Source organism: Vigna angularis, chromosome 6 (assembly GCF_016808095.1).
Source record: "Vigna angularis cultivar LongXiaoDou No.4 chromosome 6, ASM1680809v1, whole genome shotgun sequence".
NCBI lineage: Eukaryota > Viridiplantae > Streptophyta > Magnoliopsida > Fabales > Fabaceae > Vigna > Vigna angularis.
In genome coordinates this window covers 12509741-12533295 of record NC_068975.1, presented here as the reverse complement: position 1 = coordinate 12533295, position 23555 = coordinate 12509741, and the positions used below count along the sequence as shown (strand labels likewise).

At 41.6% G+C, this 23555-nt stretch overlaps 1 protein-coding gene across 1 annotated transcript in view; it reads right to left on the bottom strand.

The window, feature by feature from the left end:
* Positions 1 to 486: 486 nt before the first annotated feature.
* LOC108345515 (nudix hydrolase 3) overlaps positions 487 to 23555 on the bottom strand; it is a 43937-nt gene continuing 20868 nt past the window's right edge. Inside the window, exons 17-21 of the mRNA XM_017584088.2 lie at positions 19268 to 19351; positions 18597 to 18691; positions 18422 to 18512; positions 18179 to 18325; positions 487 to 785 (exon numbers count right to left, since the gene is read on the bottom strand). Coding sequence (XP_017439577.1) covers positions 732 to 785; positions 18179 to 18325; positions 18422 to 18512; positions 18597 to 18691; positions 19268 to 19351 — 471 coding nt within the window. The 3' untranslated portion in view covers positions 487 to 731. The remainder of the gene's footprint in view (positions 786 to 18178; positions 18326 to 18421; positions 18513 to 18596; positions 18692 to 19267; positions 19352 to 23555) is intronic.

Sequence of the window (23555 nt, the reverse complement as noted above, 5' to 3'; positions counted from 1 at the left end):
TGGTCTAATATGAGATGGAAGAGGGGTACCCACATACGAAATGAAGAAGATGCTGCCCTGACTAATCCAGAATGCAGCACCGAATCAAAGAATACATTTCGCATTGCTCAATCCATAACTCAATTATGATTTTTGCATTGGTCAATCCGGAATGTATCCCAAATTCAAAAATGTATTCCAGGTTGGACAATATGGAAATCACACCTAAGTTTAGGAAATCTGGAAGACGCACTGATTTGGAAATGCTATCATCGTGTTGCTCTGGGGAGATTTAAAGCACTCAATAGTGCTTTCACCTCTCCTTCATTTCCTTTCCCCACCTTTGAGTCTTCTCCTTTTGAGTAACATATTGTATACTGTTTGCCTTAATTTATTTTTTGGGTGACATATGTGAGATGTTGCTCTATTACCAAATAAAAATATATGATAAACCCTATCTAAGGTTTACGATGCAACCTTTCAGCAAGAAGGGACCATCAACAAGAGTTAAATAAGAACTTAGGAATTCAACGATTCAATGTAAGTTCGGTCATTCATCATTAGCGTAATAACAACATTGTAATTAAGACAACGTCTAAGAGACCGATTGCTTTTATTTGAATCAATGAACGGTAAACAGCAACATCCCAAAGAAACAAGTATTCCATCATTACACAGTAACAACTAGCTCAAAGACCGGCTTACAAAAAGATGGTACAGCATCGAAAATTTGCACATTGCTTCTCTTTCCTTCATTGTAATATTTTGCTGGCAATTGGAAAGGTCGGAGTTACATCAACAGGTACCTAGGGTACATACACGATACAATATATCCGGAATTAGTTTCTGTATGCACAAACAGACTATACCAACAGAATTAAGAGTCTAATAAAAATAATTATAAGATTTTAATAATACGATCAAGAAGATTTAGCTTAGTGTTTGTAATTTAATTTCCAGGTCCTCACAGTTTTTCTTTTTCCTATATACTTCTAGTCGAGATAGACTAGGCCATGATATTCTTATTGTCAAACAATAGCCAGCCATATTTAAGCTCTAAAATGCAAATCTTCGTTATTCACATATAAAATGCATAAAGTACAGACAAGCTGTAAGTGGATGAAAACATATAAGAAGCAGCTTTTGGCATACTACAGCCGGGTCATGAAGTGAGATGCTCAAATGTTTCTCTTGGGATGAGGGAAACTGGTAGGTTCCTTTCTAAGAACCTTTCTCAATTATACTAAAGGGCACTCAACACACCAACACCAAGAAGAAAGAATGAAATATTCTTGTATTGATAGCAAAAGAATACAGAGTATGTGAACTGTAAGAGCTTAACCTCCCCCTCAGGAATGATGAATTCCTGTTAGACTATTACAAAACAATCAACTAACTATTCACAATTATTCAATTAGCTATTTATACACACCCCTCCTAACTGCCAAAACAGTTAGGTAACACCAGCTTTATTCCTTCTTTCGTAAACCCTCCAACTCCTAACATTACCCTCCGCTCCCCCAACAACCTTGTCCTCAAGGTTGAATTCAGGGTATTGGTCAGCCATAGTGCTCCAGTCCTCCCAAGTGGCGCCCTCCTTTCCTCCTTCTTGCTATTCTACTAGGACTTGCTGCACTAGTTCTTCTCCTTGCTTCATTTGTCTCCTCTCCATAATGCGAGTGAAAAGTAGGGCCTTTTGCATGCAATTCAGGTGGTAACTCCTTCTCCACTTGCTGGTCTCCAATTGCTTTCTTAAGCTGGGATACATGAAAAACCGAATGTATCCTAGCTGTCTCCGGCAACCTGATTCTAAATGCCACCTCCCCCACCTTCTATAGTACTTTAAAAGGTCCGAAGTAACGAGCTGCCAGTTTTGGGTGAAGCCTCGAGGGCATCGATGTCTGCCTATGAGGCCGAATCTTCAAGTAGACCCAATCCTCCACCCCTATATCTGCTGGACGATGCTTTTTATTCGCTTGCTACACCATTAAATCTTGTGCCCGATTTAAATGAAACTTCAGCTGCTTGATGCCTCATCCCTGGTTAACAGATCCTAGGCCACCGCTTCCACTGGTGTCTCCCCTGAAATGAACCGACTGAGAGACGGCGGTGCTCTTCCATATACCATCTCAAAAGGCGTGCATCGGACTGCACTCTGATAACTGGTATTATACCAGTATTCAGCCCAAGACAGCATTGTACTCCAACTTTTCGGCTATTCTGAGCAAAAGCAATGTAAATAACCTTCCAAAATTCAGTTGATCACCTCCGTTTTCCCATCTGACTCAGGGTGATATGTTGTGCTCATCCTGAGTTGGGTCCCCTGTAGTCTAAACAACTCTTTCCAAAAGACGCTTATGAATAACGGGTCCCTGTCACTCACAATGGAGACTGGAATTCCATGCAATCGGATACGGGTGTTTAAGCAATACAAAATGACTATACTTGCTCAGCCTATCAACCACCACCAGGATTGCATCATAGCCTTGGGACTTGGGTAGCTTGACTATAAAGTCCATACTCACCTCCTCCCAAACTGCATGAGGTATGGGTAGGGGCTGCAATAATCCCTGCGGAGAAGCTGCCAAATATTTGTGTTGCTGACACACCAAACAGCTGGCCACGAAGTACGTGACAGATCTTTTCATTCCTATCCAATATAAGGATTGGGCTAACCTTTTGTACGTTCTGTAAACTCCTGAGTGACCACCCGTGCTCGTTGAATGAAATTCAGCCAAAAGTTTGGGGATCCATCCTGATTTCAATGACAATACTAGTCCCCCTTTATAATGGAGCCTTCCTTGCTCCAGTGTGTACGCGGAATGGGTATCCGGGTCCTTTTGAAGATCGTCCATAACCTTCTTGAGCACGGCATCTTCTTCTACCTCTGCCAACAATTCTGTGAAATCCTGCCAGTAGGGCCTGGCAATCACCCTTACCTCCTTTTCCTCCTCTCCCCTTTCACTTTTGCTGGATAGTGCATCGGCTGCCAAGTTAGATTTTCCCGCCTTATAAACAATCTCGAATTCGTAGCCCAAGAGCTTGGCCACCCAATTTTGTTGATTTTGGGTGGTGATTCTTTGTTCTAGGAGATATTTCAAACTCCTCCGATCAATATGCCCCATGAATTTCTGCCCCACCAAATAAGGTCTCCAGTGCTGAATAGCTAGCACCAACGCCATCATCTCCTTTTCATAAATCGATTTGCTTAATGATATCCTTCAAACAACGCCTTGCTGAAATAGGCAATAGGTTTCCCTCCCTGAGTTAAAACTGCCCCGACACCTGCTCCCGGCGCATCACATTCGATGTGAAATGTTTGGCCAAAGTCTGGAAGAGTGAGAACCAGTGCGGAAGTTATGGCTGCCTTTAGCCTTTCCATGGCCGCTCTGGCCTGGTCATTGCACCCAAATTTCCCCCTTTTTAGCAGTTCAGTTAAAGGCTTTGCCACCTTACCGTAATCTTTCACAAAGCGCCGATAATATCCCGTTAAGCCTAGGAATCCCCGTAAAGCCTTCAATGTTCTGAGCTCCTCCCATTCCAAAACCGCTTTTATCTTCTCCTTATCCATCTCTACCCCCTTTTCCGAAATCTGGTGGCCCAAATACTGAATCTGCTGCCTCCCGAATTCACATTTCTTTTGGTTGGCCACCCACCCATGCTGTTCCAGCAACTGTAATACATTCTCCAACTGCTCCATGTGATCCTCCCATGTGTGACTATACACCAAAATGTCGTCGAAGAAAACCAGCAAACATTTTCTAAGATATGGCTGCAGCAAGCCATTCATTACACTTTGGAAAGTGGCTGGCGCATTTGTGAGGCCAAATGGCATTACTAAGAACTCGAAATGCCCCTGGTGAGTTCTGAACGCAGTTTTGGGAATATCCCTTTCTCCCATTCTGATCTGATGATACCCCGCTTTTAAGTCTATTTTGGAAAAATATTTGGCACCTTTTAATTCATCTAGTAGTTCTTCGATCACCGGGATCGAGCATTTATCTGGAACGGTGGCTTTGTTTAACGCTCGGTAGTCCATGCAGAAACGCCAGCTAACATCTTTCTTTTTCACGAGAATAATCGGGCTAGAGAAAGGACTGGTACTGGGTCTAATTATCCCTGCTTTTATCATGTCCGCCACCTGTCGCTCCAGCTCTTCCTTCATCAAATGGGGGTACCGGTAAGGGCGCACGTTCACCGGGTCCACCCCTTCCTTGAGAGTGATGCGGTGCTCTTTATCCCGAGGTAGGGGTAGCCCGTTTATCTACTGAAACACCTTGTAGTACTTGTGCAGAACCGCACTCAACTATGCCTCCTGTACATCAGTCAAATCACCGCACCACTCACAGTCCACCTCATTTTCCACTAGTCCTAGATCCCAAACCAAAGTCCACGTTTCAGCATCTGCGAGCTTGAGGAGAGCTTTCGGTTCCACCAGCTGTCTCGACAAAGTAGGATCCCCTTTTACTCTCATCCTTTTACCCTTCAGGTTATACACCATGGTCATCTCCTTCCAATTTATTATCACCTCTCCCAACTTAGCTAACCAAGCTACGCCCAAGATAACATCTAAAAGTCTTCCTCCACCATAGCTTCCCCCAAACTCAGTCGAATCTTGTCACAACGCCCTCTGGTAATTTTCTTTTGCCCATCTCCCAGGCTCACCGGATATGGCGGAGTGTCCGTTAATGGTAGCTTCAGTTCTTCGGCTACTTTCCGGCTGACAAAGTTGTGGCTGGCGCCACTGTCAATGAGCACCACCACTTTTCTTTCTCCAATCCACCCCGCCAGTTTCATCGTTTTGGGTGGGGTCAACCCTTTGGCGAAACAGGCTGACAACTCCATGGATTTCTTATCCGTGTCTTCCCGCTCTTCACTCACGTCTTCCTCCTCGTCCTCCGCCAGAAGCAGCACACGTAAGCTTCTCTCCGTGTAGCGGTGGCCAGGTGCGAACGGCCCCCCACAACGGAAGCATCGGCCCTCTTCTTTCCTCTTAAGGAATTCTAGGGAATTCTAGGTAAGGCAGGTTCCTCACCATTCTTCCTCTGTTGTCGTTCCCTCCCATTGTACTCACCCTTGTATTCGAAGTGGTTGGGACTCCTTCTCTCTTCATCGACCCATACTATCTGTTCCTCCTGACTAGTTCATCGTGGGTCTATTAGGTTCGGAACGCACCACTACCCTCGTCGACCGCGACCCTGACGGGTTAATCTTGAACCCACTCCAGTGGCCCCCTTTTGCTCGTAGCGTCGCATCCTCCACGTCTCGTGCGATTCGCATTGCCTCCATCAACTCCTGTGGATCTTATGTCCTCGCGCAATCCGGCGAGGAAATAGCCCAAGACTTGTTCTTCGGGTACGCCCTTGGTTTGCCCCATCAAAACCTCAAAATCGCGAACGAATTCCTCCACCGTGCCCTCTTGGCGCAATGTCGCCAGCCTCTCAAACACCGTCCCCCGGAATCCTCCTCCAAACCGGTTGACCATGGCTGTCTTAAGGCCTTCCCAAGAATGGTTCTTTGCCTTTTCTTTCCAGAACTTGAACCAATAAGCCGCACTTCCCTCCATGCTAACATACGCAAGCTCCACCTTTTCTTCTTCGCTTGTCACCTTCTAGATATCAAAGAATCTCTCCGCCCTATTGATCCAACTAAGGGGCTCCAACCCTTCAAACGTAGGCAAATCTACCCTTTTCCGCCACGGTCTCTGATCGTCATTGCGCTCGCCGACCACTCTGCCTCCGACTTCCCCCACCCGTCTCTGTGAATTCTCGTTCACAGAACTATCATCGGACTGTCCCTCCGCGTTATTGGCGTTCGTTCCCAATATCCTCATTATTTGCTGTAAATCCCTTCGTACTGCGGCTGACTCCGCTTTCATCCTCTCCATCGTAATCTCGATTGCCTCCAATCTTCCCTCCGTATCTCTCTCCATTCTCGCTAACGTGCCCAATTTGGATCCGGCAGGTATGGTGAGGTTTGCACCCGCTTATATATTATAATTTGGCCTTTCCTAAGCTTCGTTTGGCTCCTTGGCTTCTTCTTAAGTCCTAACCATCACTTCAATGGCAGTTCTTCTTGTCGTCCTCTACGCCGCTTGTGCCACCGATGCATGGGCACCTAGTCCTACCTCTACTGCTTCCGCTATCTTCTTCTCCATTCTGAAAGGTGCCATTCTGTTACACCTAGAAATTGATTTGCTGAAAAATTGCGAAGAAGGCCTCCAATTCCAAATCTGTAGGGGGCCTTGGTCTTCAATTTTCCCTCGTGACCAACACCTTTTTGTCTCTTTTTTTGCCTCCACCAATGGTTTCTTCCTTTCCTTGTGCACCACTGATGTGTCTCCACCATCATTCTATTCAGAATCTTGAAGACCGCTCTCGACACCACTCACCTCTTCCTTCGATCATTATTGTTGACTTTCTTCTTGGGCTTGGGTTTATGTTAGGTTCCTTTATTCAAGGAACCGAACAACAACTCTAAGCTCACACACACTCAACAGTATAAAAGAAACATGTATGTATATGTATTTCTATTTCCTCTGTAATGTGTAGAAAAGAAAATACAAGTATCAATCTCTCTCCCAAGGAAGCCTCCCTTCCTCCACTGGCCAAGAGGTCTAGTCTAAATCCCAAAAATAATATCTGATCCCCTCTCCCCCCATTTTGTTTATTATTTATAGTCTCTCTCTTCTAACAAACTAACCTCCTTACGTACATCTTTAATTGTCTAACATTACCCTCCTCCCCAACATCAACCTTGTCCTCAAGGTTGAAATTAAGGAACTGTTGGCGGATATAGTGCTCCTCCTCCCAAGTAGCCCCTTCCAAACCACCCTCTTGCCATTTTATTAAGACTTGGGGTATCTCCTTCCCGTGTTGCTGATGGTTCCTTCATTGTAGCACCTTCAGAGGGATGTACGTGTGTCTATCCTCCTGCAATTCAGTTGGTAAAACTCCCTCCACCTGATGGTCTTCTACAGCCACGATCCTTTTGCTATTATTCAAATCATGATATGCTCCTTCTTGGCAAAGTTGCTGCAATTTCTCCTCTTCTTCAGAAAAAGTTTCATTTTTGTGGCTTTCCTTCCTCAAAAGCATCTGATAGTTTGCTAACTGGTTGTCTTTGGCAGCCTTTAGCAAAGCGAGCTCGACTCTCAAATCATTGACTTGTCCAAGAAGCTCTTCCTTCACGGTCTTCAAGTACTTTATGACCTCTTCTACAGCGGACAAGCAACTGATGAATTTAAGTTGTTGTTCTTCGTTAAGGTGTTCCAAATCCGATAGTTTCTTAGTCTTGACTTTGGTGTATTTGTCATGGAGCTTCGTGTTGCACACAAACTGTACTGAGTTAATTTGAATTTGAAGTCTATCTTCCTTCAATGGAATGCGATGGTCTATTTTCCTCTCAGGTGGCAGCCCCTGGGGTTCTTGAAACACCCCCTTGAACTCTCCCAAAATCGGTTGCAATCCCGCTTCCTGCACTGGTGCTACTCTCTCTGCTTCCCAGTCTCCACTTTATATGGTTTCTATCTCCTTCTTTAACAATGCCTTAGGGATAACCACTTTACATGCCAATGTTGGATATCCCTGAATTTCTACTTCCTTTTCTTTTGACTCAAATCGCATCGTAAGTTCTCCCTAGTTTACCTTAATTTCTCCCAGCCTTGCTAGCCTTGCTAGCCATGCCACCCCTAATATCACATCTCTTCCTCCCAAGTCAAAGAGGTAGAATTTCTCTTTCACTTCCAGTCCTTCCAAAACTAATGGAACCCCCCTACAGCATCCCTGAGCTAATTTTTTCTGCCCATCCCCCATACTCACCTTGTAAAGTGGTGTCTCACTTATTTCCAGTCCCAATTCTCCCACTAGTCGGTTTGAAATAAAATTGTGGCTCGCGCCACTGTCAATTAATACTAGAACTCCTCTCCCTTGCACCCATCCTTGCAATTTCATCATTTTCGATGGGGTGAGCCCTCTTGCCGAAAACACGGACAACTCCATGTTCTTCTGTTCCAATTCTGGGATGTCCTCCACTTCATTTTCATCATCTTCCTCTGCCAAAATCATCACCCGCAGGCTTCTTTTGACACACCTATGGCCTGGGCTATAAGGCCCTCCATAGTGGAAACAACGTCCTTCTTCTCGCCTTTTTATTCAAGGAACCGAACAACAGCTCTATGGTCACACACACTCAACAATATAAAAGAAACATGTATATATATATGTATTTCTATTTGCTCTGTAATGTGTAGAAAAGAAAATACAAGTATCAATCTCTCTCCCAAGGAAGCCTCCCTTCCTCCACTGGCCAAGAGGTCCAGTCTAAATCCCAAAAATAATATTTGATCCCCTCTCCCCCCATTTTGTTTATTATTTATACTCTCTCTTCTAACAAACTAACCTCATTATGTACATCTTTAATTGTCTAACAGTTTAGCCCATACTTCTTGTGATACAGTGCTAAGTATCACCATTTAGGAGTAGTCTAGCAAAGAACCTTTGGATCTCCAATCTATCTTTGGCTTTTTGATGCCATTTGTCATCCTTATGCTTTGTAAGTTGTAGCAGCTGTGATGCTCCTGTTGGGTGTCATTTATTTACAATTCTCCAAGGAAAGTATGTGGTTAACACCAAGGAATTTTAACACCAAACTCATGGGTTGAAGGTTACTCAAGGAGTTCGAGATTCAAAACTTAGTCAACAATTTAATCAACCCTTTGTCAGATATGTTTTTGGGTCCTTTGATGAATAAAGGAGATCATTATGATCTTTCACTTTCACGATTTGTCATCGGCGTGTCGTCATATCCGTCGTTCACCGTGAGGGGGAGTATGTTGTTCCAACCATTGCAAGTCCCACCAGTCAGAGATGGCAATCCCTGCAGTTTGTCCACTGCATGTCGTATCCTTACTTGATGGCAATTTAGTCCCTGCAAGCCCCATCAGTCAGTGATGGCAATTTAGTCCCTACAACGAGGGAGAGTATGTTTCTAGCCACTAGTCAAAGGCCCCAGCTAGTCAGAGATGACAGTCTCTGCTTTCAACCACTACAGGCCCCAATTAGTCAGAGAGTGCACTCCCTGTAGTTTTGTCGCTTTCAGCCACTACAGGCCCCAATTAGTCAGAGATGGCAGTCCCTGCAGTTTTGTCACTTTCAGCCACTGTAGGCCCTGTACTTACCTGATGGAAATCTAGTCCCTACAGATTTGTCATTGTCCTCCTTTGTCAAAGTCATTCTACTTGAAGTTTCATGGAGCTAGTTGAAGGTTTCCAGTTGTCCACCACTGTCCAATCCATATGCTGTTGTTAGTTGTTCGTTGACTTGTGATTGCACATGTGTTTGTCGCACACTCTTGAAGTCAGATTATATATTTCAAATTGAGTTTATTTATACCAAGCTTGGTTCATACAATCTATATGCTCCAGCTTGAGGGGGAGTGTTAAAGATACTATCTTTAATTTATATTTATCTTTTATCTTTAGTTAGTTTGTTTATATTTCTTATTTCTACTTTGGGCTTAGTCCATATTTGTTTTATTATAAATAGAGAACCCAATGTGTATATTGAACACAAGGGAGTTTTCACTATATTCAACTGTGACAATACCTTGTTCATCAAGCATTCCCCAAAAAGTAAACTTACACTACTCTTGGTCTATGTTGATGATATGATTGTTGTAGGAGATGATGAACGTGAGAAATAAATCTTGAAAGAAAAGCTTGTTGCTTAATTTGAAATGAACGGTCAGGGAAGTTGAAGTACTTCCTTGGGATAGAAGTAGCTTACTCGAAGAAGGCATCATTATGACCTAGAGAAAGTATGTTATTGATCTTCTCCAAGAAATAGGTATGATTGATTGCAAGCCCACTAGAGTTCCTATAGAACAAAACCATAAAATTAGGAGTGATGAAGGTAGTTCTACTTTGAATAAAGGTAAATATCAAAGACTTGTTCGGAAGCTCATTTACTTAACTCCACACCAGACCAAACATAGCCTATGCTATGAGTTTCGTTAGTCAGTTCATGCATGACTGTTAGGGGTTGGAAGGTATATGAGAGAAAAACGTATAGGAGAGAAGAAGAAGGCCGAACAGGGGACAGCAGAAGACTAAGCCGAATGGTGGAAAGCGAGGAGAGGCCAGACCGAACGATGGAAGGCAGGGAGAGTTCAGGCCGAACAATGGAAGACGGTGAGGAGTCGAGCCAAACGGCCGAAGCCAGTGAGAGCTCGAGCGAAGCGATGGGAAGCAGCAAAGACCCTGAGCCGATCGGTTGAAGAGTGACCATCCTAACTGGGACAACAGTTAGGATAGGCAGGAAATATTTAGTAATAATTATAGTAAATAGAACTATATCCTAGGAAAATATTAAGTACAAGTTAATTACAATAATTAGAGATATATCCTAGGGAAATATTCAGTACAAGTTAATTACAGTAATTAGAGCTATATCCTAGGGAAATGTTCAGTATAAGTTAATTATAATAAATAGAACTATATTCTAGGGAAATATTTAATATAAATAAAGCCTAGACGCTAGGGTTGAGGGCATGCTTTTGATTATTGAGTTTTGTTGACAGACAAAGGTTATGCTCCTAGTTATCTTTGTTTACTTTTATTTATTCAGATATTACCATCAATAAAACAGATTCATTCATCCACTATCATTCGTTCATTATTTTGTTACGTGTTGTGAGTGTGTGAGAAGTTGTCCTGGTTAGGTTTCGTAATCAAGAACGTAACAAGTGGTCTGACCTGCTGGATACTCATCGAGAGGAGTGAAGAACATCATGGAGGGAAGAATGATTGCAGTCGAAGGGAAACTGGAAAACATGGAGATGTCCATGGGGGGATTGGAGGCGGAGATGACGGCATACGCAAGGATTTACAAGAACTAATGAGGATGATGGGAGGACGAGACCGACAACTATATGGCAACTCAGATGGAAGCCAGGGGTCTGTCAACGAAAAAGGAGGGACCGGCGAGATGAAGAGGAAGGCGAGAAAGAGGGTGGTGCACAAGAGCAACCAAATTGGAGAAAAGGGGTAGAGTTACCAGTTTTTGAAGGAATTGATCCATTGAATTGGTTCAACAGAGCTGAGAAGTTCTTTGAATTACAAGGAGTGTCAGAGGAAGAGAAGGTGTGCCTAGCCTACATCAGTATGGAGGGAAGTGCCGGATGCTGGTTCAGATTTTGGAGGAAGAAGGCCAAGAATCGTTCGTGGGCCAGCTTAAAGGAGGCGTTGGTGATCAAGTTCGGAGGACAAAACAGAGGAACAGTCTTCGAGAGGTTGGCAGCCAATAAGCAATCAGGATCCGTTGAAGAATACAACCAAGATCTTGAAATCTTGGTGGGTCAAATGAAAGGAGTGACCGAAGAACAACGGATGGGATACTTTATGGCCGAATTACAGGAGCGGATTCGTAATCAAGTGCGACTGCTTAATCCGCAGGAATTGATGATCGCCATGAGGATGGCAAGGGACGTGGAGGAGCTCCACGGGGACGTGAAGACTGGAGGCGGAAGTATGATCAAGAATCAGTCTTGGGGAAAACCGAGCGGTGCAGTAACGCAGATGGAGTCCAGTCGGCCTAACCCGAGCCGAGCGGGAGCTGTGATGGAGAGCCGAGCGAGAGTCACGAAGAGTGTGGGGACAGGAAGACGGGAAGGAACCCAAGGGAGTGGGATAGGCCGATCGTCTTCTGACAACAGGGGGAGGAACGTGAGGAATCTGCCCTATGCTGAATTTGTAAAATGGAGGAAAGGGAGGGGCTTCAGGTGTGGGGGACCGTTCAGCCCAGGCCACCAATGTATGGAAAGGAGCTTTCAGATTGTTATACTGGAAGAAGATAAGGAGGAAGAAGAAGAAGCTGAGACCGAACTCGACCAGATGCAGATGGAGCTGTCGGCCTTCTCGGCTGGCAGCCTTACCCAGCCAAGAGCGATGAAATTACATGGACAAATAAGGAAGAAGCAGGTGTGGATCTTGATAGACAATGGTGCTAGCCACAACTTCATAAGCAAGGAATTGGTGAAAGAGCTGGGATTCCCCATGGTAGACACTCCACCATATCTGGTAAGCTTGGGAGATGGACAGAAAAAGAAGACGAGGGGGTGGTGTGAGGAGGCAGGGATCCACATAGGAGAAGCAGAGGTAACCAAACGATTCCATCTATTTGAATTGGGCGGAGTTGATGTAATTCTGGGGGCAGAATGGCTAGCCAAGCTGGGTGAAGTAACCCTAAATTGGAGGGAACTGACCATGGTGTTCGATCAAGAAGGGAGCGGGAGCAAGGTGACCATAAAGGGGAACCCTACTTTAGCTCGAAGATTGGTTGAACCAGGAGCCTTGTTCAAAATGACAAAAATGGAAGCCTGGATGTTAGTGTGGGAGCTAGGGTGTACAGGGAAGAGCGAGGAAGGATAGTCGTTTGGTCAGGGATTGACAGAGGACTAGAATCAGGCAATGGATCAGATTTTAGATTAGTACTCAAGGGTATTTGATAACAGTTGAAAAACTGTTATTTTCATGCTTAAAATTGATACTAAAAGCAACCTTTAACACTTAGAAACTAGTTTGGAATCATGTTTTTGTTCATATTTTTGGAAATAAGAGAGCTGGATAGGTTTATGCTTGATTTCAGTGTTTTATGTAGGTTTTAAGGTGAATTTGGTGAAAGAAGTGAAGAAGGATAGAGATGGAATCAGAAAAGAACTAAAAAAGTGCAAAAGGAGAACCCCCTCAGCGGCAGTTTACCGCTGAGCGGCACTCAGGAACACCCATTGGCTCCGCTGAGGGGTGAAAATGCAGCTGAGGGGAAAATTGACATTGCGCTAGTACCGCTGAGCGGTAGTTTACCGCTGAGCGGTGGTCTTTTGGGCTTAGGCCCACTTTTCTGTAATATTACGAATAATACATAAGCTTTAGGTTTTCCTAGGGTTTGTATCTTTGGCTGGAGACGACGCAAACACATACTTTTCCACCCCTGGGAGGAAGATCTTGGATGCTTAGGCTACCTTCTCATCTTTTTAGGGTTCTGTTAGATGTTAAGATGTGTGTTTCTGTTATTTGGGCTTAGTCTATTCTGTATTAAGGGCATTGGCCCATATCTTACAATATAAATAAACTACCCTATGTGTGGTCTAAACACATAAGGGATATTTTCTCCCAATCTTCTTTATTTCTCATATGGTATCTAGAGCACAGGAATAGTTCCAGTCAACTCCACGGTCTCCGGCACCCATCACTGCTGCTGTTGTCGCGTCGCCGCCGCCGCCGCAAGAGTCGCCGCTTCCGCCGCGCGTGCCGGCGCGTCGCCGGAGCTTTCCGCCGCCGATCAGCACCGCCGTGATCGCCTCCTCGCCCTCTTTCTGGATCTGTGGTCGTTGCATCAATCGGAGCACTTTGAATTTTTAGGGTTTCTCCCTCTCCATGGCGTCTTCCTCGTCTACAAACACCTCTATTGGTGGCTCATCTTCTGATCCCTCAATATATACTAATTATGTGAATGTACACTTGTCCATTGACAAGTTAGATGGCACAAATTATGCAACCTGGGCGTCCGACATCAAACTTTGGTTGAAGAGTCAGGGGTACTTAGATCATCTTACTCAAAATGTGAGTACTGCTCTCATTGATGACACTTCTCGCTAGATGAAAATTGATGCTCAGTTATGCATTGTTATAAAGTCCACCATTCACTCCTCACTGAAACAAATGTTTCGATCCTATGAGACATGTTCAGAAGTATGGGCACAAGCGAAGTTGTTATACACAAATGACACTCAGCGTCTTTATGGTGTTTGTCAGGACCTATTAACTGTTATTGGTCCGCGCAATCCTGGTCCCATGGCAGAATATTTGGGTAAAATTCATGCCCTTCTTCATGACTTTAATGATATATTACCTCCTGCTTCCACTCCTGCTAAAGAATTGGAACAACGATCAAAGTTCTTCATGTTGTTGGCATTATACGGACTCTCTGATGATGTTTCTCATGTCCGTGATCAGATTTTGGGTTCTCCTGTCATACCCAACTTTACTTCTATTTGTTCTGCTCTTTTGCGTATACCGAGCAAACCCGTCACTGAGACATCTCCTCGTACTGATGATTCCTCTGTTATGGCTGCTCAACGTGATGATCGAAGTCGGTCTCACAAGCCAAGTAAAGGACGTCCAAAATGTGACCATTGTGGCAAGTTAGGCCACAAGATTGATACATGTTATGCTCTCCATGGACGTCCTCCTCGACCTGTAGCAGTGGCAAATTCTGATCCACCTCCCCGATCACCGTCTGCAGACCATCCTACTTCATCTAATATCATAGACAAACCCGCAATCTTTAACGAATTTCTCAGATGGTATGAGGATCATCAGCACTCTGGTTCCACTACATCTGCATCTGTTGCACGTACAGGTACACCTTTTGTTGGTCTAACTCACTCCCTTGGACCTTGGGTCCTTGACTCAGGCGCCACCGATCATATCACTGGTAACAAGTCCTTGTTTTCTTCCTTGTCATGTCCGGCTAATTTACCCTCGGTAACAATGGCTGATGGGTCTAGAGTCTCATCTCATGGTATTGGTACTGTTAATATTTTTCCATCCATATCCATTGATCATGTACTTTATGTCCCTGGGTCTCCCTTCAACTTATTGTCCATTAGTCGTTTAACTCGTACTCTTAATTGTGTTATTTCCTTTACTAAAGATTCTGTTTGGTTGCAGGACCGGAGTTTGAAACACATGATTGGCACAGGATGTGAGTCTCATGGCCTTTATCATCTCCGCCCTTCTCCACATGTTGGCGTAGTCATGGAGTCACCATCCCTTCTTCATGCTCAGTTCGGTCATCCTAGTCTTGCCAAACTACAACAACTTGTCCCGAGGTTGTCCAGATTATCAAGTTTGTCGTGTGAGTCTTGTCAGTTAGGGAAGCATACTCGTAGTTCCTTTCCTCGTAGTGTCTCACAACAGGCGTCGTCCCCCTTTTCATTGGTTCATTCTGACATTTGGGGACCTAGTCGTGTTAAGTCCATTTTAGGTTTTCAGTATTTTGTTACCTTTATTGATGACTATTCCAGATGTACTTGGTTGTTTTTAATGAAGAATCGTTCTGAGTTGTTTTCTATTTTTCAATCTTTTTTCAATGAAATAAAAACACAGTTTGGGGTGTCTATTCAAAATTTACGTAGTGATAATGGCCGTGAATACCTTTCTCAACCGTTTAAACAGTTTATGGCTTCTCATGGCATTCTTCACCAAACCTCATGTGCTTATACCCCTCAACAAAATGGGGTGGCTGAGCGTAAGAATAGACACCTTATTGAAACAACTCGTACACTTCTTATTCATGGTCAAGTACCCTCACGTTTTTGGGGTGATGCAGTTCTCACAGCATGTTATCTTATCAACCGCATGCCATCTTCCGTCCTAGATAACAAAATCCCTCATTCTATCTTATTTCCTCAAGACCCTCTGCATCCATTACCTCTTCGAGTTTTTGGGTCTACATGTTTTGTTCATGATTTTAGTCCTGGTCTTGATAAGTTATCTCCTAGGTCTCACAAATGTGTCTTCTTAGGATTTCCACGGTCACAAAAGGGCTATAAGTGTTTTTCCCCTTCCCTCAATCGTCATTTTATTTCTGCTGATGTCACTTTTGATGAGTCTTCTTTTTACTTTTCACATCTATCTTCTAGTTCTGTACCTCTCCCTGTTACTGTTGATATTCCTCTTATCTGTGATCCTCCTGGTGATGCTCCACCCATTTTGTCTTCTCCTTCTCTAGACTCTCATTCACCACAGGATCATCCTTCACCTCCACCCCTTCAGGTTTATAGTCGCCGTAATTGTCTCCCTCATGACTCACTTCCGGTGCCGCCTCATGTGTCTCCTCCGGCTCCAGCAACTGAGTCTGACTTGCCTATTGCCCTCCGTAAAGGTATACGCTCTACCCGTAACCCTTCCCCCCATTATACTGTTCTTAATTACCACAGATTATCTCCATCTTTTTATACTTGTCTCTCATCCATTTCTTCTGTGTCAATTCCCAAATCTGTGGGTGATGCCTTAACTCATCCTGGTTGGCGTCAAGCTATGATGGATGAATTAAGTGCTTTACAGGAAAGTGGAACTTGGGAGCTTGTCCAATTACCATCTGGAAAGTCTGTTGTTGGTTGCAGGTGGGTGTATGCTATCAAGGTTGGTCCTGATGGCACATCGTTTGAAAGCTCGATTGGTTGCCAAAGGCTACACACAGATTTTTGGTTTGGATTATGGTGATACTTTTTCTCCAGTGGCAAAAATGACCTCTGTTCGCCTTTTCATTGCCATGGCCGCTCTTCGACAATGGCCTCTTTACCAACTTGATGTCAAAAATGCTTTTCTCAATGGTGATTTGCAGGAAGAAATTTATATGGAGCAACCGCCTGGCTTTGTTGCTCAGGGGGAGTCATCTGGATTGGTATGTTGTCTTCGCAAATCCTTGTATGGCCTAAAAAGTCTCCTCGGGCCTGGTTTGGTAAATTCAGTTGTGTTGTTCAACAATTTGGTATGTCTCGCAGTGAAGCGGATCATTCAGTGTTCTATCGCCACTCAAGTGCTGGATGTATCTATTTAATAGTGTATGTCGATGATATTGTTCTCACAGGAAGCGACTATCTTGGCATCTCTCAGATGAAACAACACCTTTGTCATCATTTTCAAACCAAAGATCTTGGCAAACTCCGGTACTTTTTGGGTATTGAAGTAGCACAATCCAATGATGGTATTGTCATATCTCAGAGGAAGTATGCGTTAGACATCTTGGAGGAAACAAGGTTAATGAACTGTAAATCTGTTGAGACACCTATGGACCCTAACATGAAACTCCTACCAAATCAGGGGGAGCCTTTCTCAGATCCTGAACGGTACAGAAGACTAGTTGGTAAATTAAACTATCTTACTGTTACGCGTCTTGACATTTCCTTCGCAGTTAGTGTGGTGAGTCAATTTCTAAACTCCCCATGTGAAGACCATTGGGATGCAGTTGTTCGTATACTGAAGTATATTAAAAGATCACCTGGAAAAGGTTTTCTATATGGCCCTAACAACGATACAAAGATTGTTTGCTATTCAGATGCTGATTGGGCTGGTTCCCCTTGTGATAGGAGGTCTACTTCTGGATATTGTGTCTCTATTGGTAGCAACTTGATATCTTGGAAAAGTAAGAAGCAAAGTGTTGTGGCAACGTCGAGTGCAGAAGCAGAATATAGAGCTATGGCATCAGCTACTTGCGAGCTTGTGTGGCTTAAACAATTGCTTAGTGAATTGAAATTTGGAGATGTCACTCACATGATACTTATATGTGATAATCAAGTTGCTCTCCATATTAGCTCTAATCCTGTCTTCCATGAGAGAACCAAACACATTGAAGTTGATTGTCATTTCATTTGAGAAAAAATCATATCCGGAGATATCAAGACTGAATTTGTTAACTCAAGCAACCAGTTGGCAGACATATTCACTAAGTCCTTACGAGGACCTAGAATTGATTATCTTTGTAACAAGCTTGGAACATATGATTTATATGCTCCAGCTTGAGGGGGAGTGTTAGATGTTAAGATGTGTGTTTCTGTTATTTGGGCTTAGTCTATTCTGTATTAAGGGCATTGGCCCATATCTTACAATATAAATAAACTACCCTATGTGTAGTCTAAACACATAAGGGATATTTTCTCCCAATCTTCTTTATTTCTCATAGGTTCTATCTTTCATTCTTTCATTATTGTTCATCTAGATTCACCATGAATATGGTGAACTAAACCTTGTATTGTTGTTGGGGAATCAATGTAGTCTTGTGAAACTCTCATATATGAAATTAATGTTTTAACATCTTATTTTAAGATACATGCTTTCTTTCATCATTAGTTAGGGTTTTTCCTCCTTGCTTAAAGCTTGCATTGTTTAACTCATTCAATGCCATGATTATTGATTTTGTCGATATGGGAACGTACGGGGAAATCAAGATCCAGGGAAATCTAGATAAACAAAATCCTTCCATATTTGAAGACAAGTCCAGGAAGGGTTAGAGTTCTCTACATTTAGAGACTGATGTACTCCTTCAAATGATAAATTGAATAAAAACAGTGCAAAACAGGCTGTCTGCTCTGGTTTTCAAAACAGTGCAACTAACACAGTACTATGGTTGATTTATACCTGAATAGTCTCCAACTTTTTGAGAGCAACTTTCAGTGGTTCAGACAACACGTTGTATTTCTGGAGAAGTAAACCAGCAGCCTCTTTATCCCCTTTGGCTTGTAGGGTGAGTATCTCCCTGCTCAAGCTTTCAACCGCTCCTTCAATCTTGAGGAAGAAAAACTTAATTAATATCACTCATCTCTGGGAAACAAACTCAGGATGGGGGGACCAAGATAGAACACTAATTTTAAGCCATAATACCTTGGTAAAATCAACAGAAATTGTGCCTTCAGTTTTCCATACAAAGGCTCCTTTCTCATATAACCAATTGAACTGCAATGCTTGTCCTTTTCTGACAATATGCAGTAGATTAGATGTTAAATTACATCACAACAATAAATCAAGATGAAACTAGGATGTAAAGTTATCAGCGCACCCATGAGCTTCCTCTAAACCAAAACGTACTGAGCGGATGCATCCAGCAAGAAAAGAAACATACATGGACTTCAATAAACTTTCAGAAAGCAAATCCTGGCAAAATCATAGAGAAAATCAATGACATTATCATCTGCTCTAAGCTCCAAAATAAAGATGTCTACAAAACCTAAGAAGCCAAACACACAAAAACAGTGAAACAACTTAGCTACCAAGCGATGAAGACAGACATATAAAGCATAATTAATATTTCTACAAAAGGTGTAAAGCATAGATAATGTCTGATATTAAGTAAATATATTAATTGTACAGTTGTTCAAGAGTTCTGTAAATTGTCACTTGAAGAAAATTCCGTTGTCCTACCAAGCCTGAACATGGAAGTTTGCTGGAAGAAAGAGAAGTTTTACACATTTGTGTTCTATAAGTTTGAATAGTCATGTAGCTTAAGAATACAATGTAAGACTTATTGTCCAAAATGGATTTTTCAGGGGGTTTGTTTCATAAAAATTCAGAGATATAGAGTGCATAGCCAAGCTCATGGTTTCCCTTCTTGTTCCTGTTCCTTTTACAGGTTTTCTCATAGTTAGGACGACTCCTGATAATGTATTTATTTTCCCTCAACATATTTCCCTTTTTAATCCTGTGAGAAAATAAAAGAGTATAATAATTAACCTGGGAGATTAAAAACCTCAATGCCCAAAGGCCAACTATATCAGCTTTTGCTTCTTCCACAGCGGAGTAAAATTCTTGTAATTCCTGCATCAAAAGGAAAGATATTGCAGTAATCATAGACAAATAGATAGGTTCAATAAGGTATGCACAGAATAATATTCTTCTAAGCTAAAGATGATTCTCATTACGTGATTGATAGAATCCAATGATTACTGAATGCAAAATATTTGAAACATATACCATCTAATAAAAGACAGAGTAGTCAACTTCACCGTGTCATACCATACTACTAAACTGGTGATAACTGTTAAATTTGCCAAACCAATCCCAAAAAGACTGTTTAAGGCTACTTCAAGATGATATAGGTTACTTGATACGAGCTCTAATGCTGAACCAGGAAGAGACTTCTTAGAATTTGGAATTACGATCTAATTCAACCTCACATAATCATTTTGCACGGTGAAGACAACCGATGATTTAAATTTTTCTTTAAATTATATCTCTATTTAATGTAAGACTACATCAACACCTTTGAGCCTATAACTAAGCATGCCCTCAAAGAGTTCATAAATAAGGCAGCTAGGGCTGACTGCAATTAAGGCTGATTTCCAATAATCCCTCATAATTAGGACTGCAATATCTTGAGTCTCACATTCTTCCATCCATGAAACAGGTTAACTCTATTGATTTAGCTTGTGTAAACTATAGTAAACTCGTTCAAACTAATCTAAACTCACAAGTCCAGTGACGGTTTCGCGAGTTTAGTTTGGTTTCATTTTGGGTGTTGATTTCATGGTTATCTCTAATCTTCATTCATCTGTTAATGCATGTCAAATGTGTCGCAATTGCAGAGGTGGGGAGTTGAAGAAACAATAGTGTCATGCTGCAATAAAGATTGAAACAAAGCAGCAAAAGTGATTTTATTGGCCGTTGCACAAGCTCATTTTTTATATTTCAATTTATTTGTTTGGAAATTGATGCAACAAGCTGAAAGCTTATTGATCTTCAACTAGGCTGGTAGTGTTAGAAATGTTAGAAATATCTTATAATATCATAGAATATTTTAGAGAACCTTAGAAGATCTCTTAGGATTTATTCCTGTACATTTAATAATTAACTTCCTTATTTAATTAGGATATTTATAATTATAGGGATATCTTCTTAGAAACAAATTTATTCAAACTAATTTATATATCATGTATAAAGGAATAAAGTTCCTATAATCTTTTGTATTTACTATAATTTGGCATCTATACAATCTACACAGCCATGGGTGTGAACTACGAGAATAGACAAAGGTTTAGATGGAAGGTTTATGTACGAAGAAATAAGGGGGATAGACAGTTGTAACTGTCTGGGGGTTAAACTGTTGTAAACAGACTATTATATATAGTTTGTACAGGCTTGTTTCTCTTCAGTTTTAGTGTTGTTTTAGACAAAGGGAAGGGAGAGACAGGTCCTCTCAAAAGACCTGGTGTTGTGTGTGCTTGTTTTTACTTTCAGGTGCAGACCAAACTGTCTCGTCTGTGGGAAAAAAACTTTCCAAACAGCAGAGGATAACCTATTGATGAGATATGTAGACTGCTTCTCCTTAATAGATATTTGAAACATACAACTGGAGGACTCTCACAACTTCACGGAGAGGATGATTCCTACTTTTCGCAATCCCATTTTGATGAGAATGTAATTTGCATGATTTTTATCAGTAAAATCAATTCCTTGTTCCCCTGCATTTTACAAGTTGGTATTACTATTAGAGGACCTAACCAGGAGCTCTATTTTTCTTGTTGCACAACAAATAAACAACCACACACCACCACTATCCATCTTGTCATTATGGTTAACGGTGGTGAAAGTCAAAGAAGTGCACCTCATGCAATCAATTGCATCATTTAAGGAGCCCCCACATGTCGTCACCAATACCAATGTGTGTAATTCATGCACTTAGTTCCGAAAACACCCCCCACTTATTGTGGGCAGAGGGAGAGACTCTGAAAAACCTCGAGTTTGTTCTGAAGGGCAGTGGCTTTTTGAATTTGTCTCAGCTTTGAGTACATATGAGATTTTCAATTCTCTTACCAAACAGGTTCTCTTTTCTAAAAGATCTGGGATATTTTTATGTTTTTTTTTTAATATCAAAGGTGAAATACATTCCTCTCGGTCCTAATGATCTTCAATGTAGTGAGTATTTACGAATTTGATGACCAAATTATTTGCAATGGACCTAGTACATTCAGAGGATCTCAAGGGACGGTCATGATTAGATCACATCGATGGTGGAGGAATTAGGATTAGTTGAATCTACTTTAGGTAGTTGGGATAGTGAAGACTCATTGATTATGACTTGCAGGCATTCCATGGTTCTCCAGATACGTAGAAACTTTATGGTCTTTTCCTCCACTAAAGAAATATAGGGATGCTTTAAACTATTCTTGCCCATCAAAGAAATTTTTTTCTGTTATGACATTGAGACCAGAGTCTTCAATACAACAGAGGGATCTCTCTCCTTATCAAAATATTATGAACTTTTTGAATGGGTTGTGGATCAAACTAGAACAATACCAAAATGTGAAAATGTGTAAACCAAATGTCTCTGCACATGTTGAAGACATGGAAAGAGGAAGAATCTTCAAATTCCTACATAGGTTGAACCATGATTATAACCCAATTAGGGTACAAAATTAGGGAGAGAAAAATTGCCATCACTACTAGAAGTTTTTTAATTGTAAGGGGAGAAGAAACTCAACAGGTTGTCATGCTTAATGGAGGAATCTCCAACACAAGCTCTACCATGATAACAAGAAAGAGGTCCACAAGCCATTAAATGCTAGAAAGAAGTCCTCTAAAAATTGTGTTAACTGCCACATCATCTTTTAAAAGCTAATAGAGCTCTTCTTTTATATATGTTTGTTCCCAATCCTATGGGTGACAAATTCTGTTAATTGCCGTATACTCCATTAATAGATTATCCACTTGTATCTTAGACCCAATAAATCCTGTTAAGTCTATATTGTTTTGTGTTCCCTCTTCTTCCCAAAAATCAAGTCTATCTTGTCAAGTCTTTTGGTGTGTTGTTTTTGTTCATTCATCATTTATGTAATTAATTAGATTATAGGGCTCTCAAATGTGTAAAAGGGGAATAATTGTTATCGCTTCAGAGTTGTCAAGCGTTTATCAACCTAGGAGATTGCAGACAAACATAGAAAAAAGGGTCGTAGGGTGCAAACCAATTACTAACTATGAAAGGGGTTTGATGGGATACTATAGGAGATTTTTCAGAATTAGAAAGTTGTGAGGCATGGACTTAAACCTCTCAAAATATCTAGATGGTGTGTGACATTTGTTGTAATTAGAGAAAATATCTATAGAATCTTCTTAATTAGAGAAAATATCTACAGAATCTTCCTAATTAGAGAAAATATTTGTAGGATCTTTTAGATTATTTTTTACTATATTGTTTCCTTATTTATTTTTTTAGAAGATTAGATTGCTACAAATAGAGGTAAAGATAATGTAATTCATATGATTGAAAATAATAAAGTCACTCTCTTTTTCAAGTTGGTATCAGAGCTCCCGATCTTAGGAGCTCCATTTCCGCTGCAACAGTACCCACCATCGTCTTTGTCCAATATCCTATCATTTATGACTCTTGATATGAAAGCTTACACGGAGGAACTCGAGCGCTTGAAAGCAATGGTTGAATTAATGAGTAAGCACTTTGAACCATGTACTATGTCCATGAAAGGTAAGAATTGTCTCAATACTATTGGCCATGTGTCTCAAGGTATATGGATTCTTGATTCAGGAGCAATTGATCCAATGACTCCTTTTCGTGTGTCCTTCAACTCATACGGTAAAACAAATAGAGAACAACTTATTACAGTTGCGAATGGTCAGGGTATACCTATATGCAACCCTGGGAATATAATTTTGGACTCATCTATTGTATTAAAGGATGTTTTACATGTTCCACAATTAGCCAACAGTCTTGTCTATGTGAAAAAACTCACAAAGATTTAAATTGTTGTTAGGTTCCTGAGTTGGAGACCTAACTAAGACAACCCAATCACACACACAAACAAGAATTAACACTGTAAAAGGAATGGGTTTCTATATTGATATTGAAAGAAGGTACACAGGTAGCGTTAATGGAGGCCTAATCCTCCTCTTAACCCTAGCGGAGGCCTAATCCCCCTTAACAAGGTCCAAGACCTGTTTACAAATAGTAAAAATGATTGCCCCCTTCCAGAATTACCCAAAAGGTTTATTTATACTCTCTCTCCCTCTA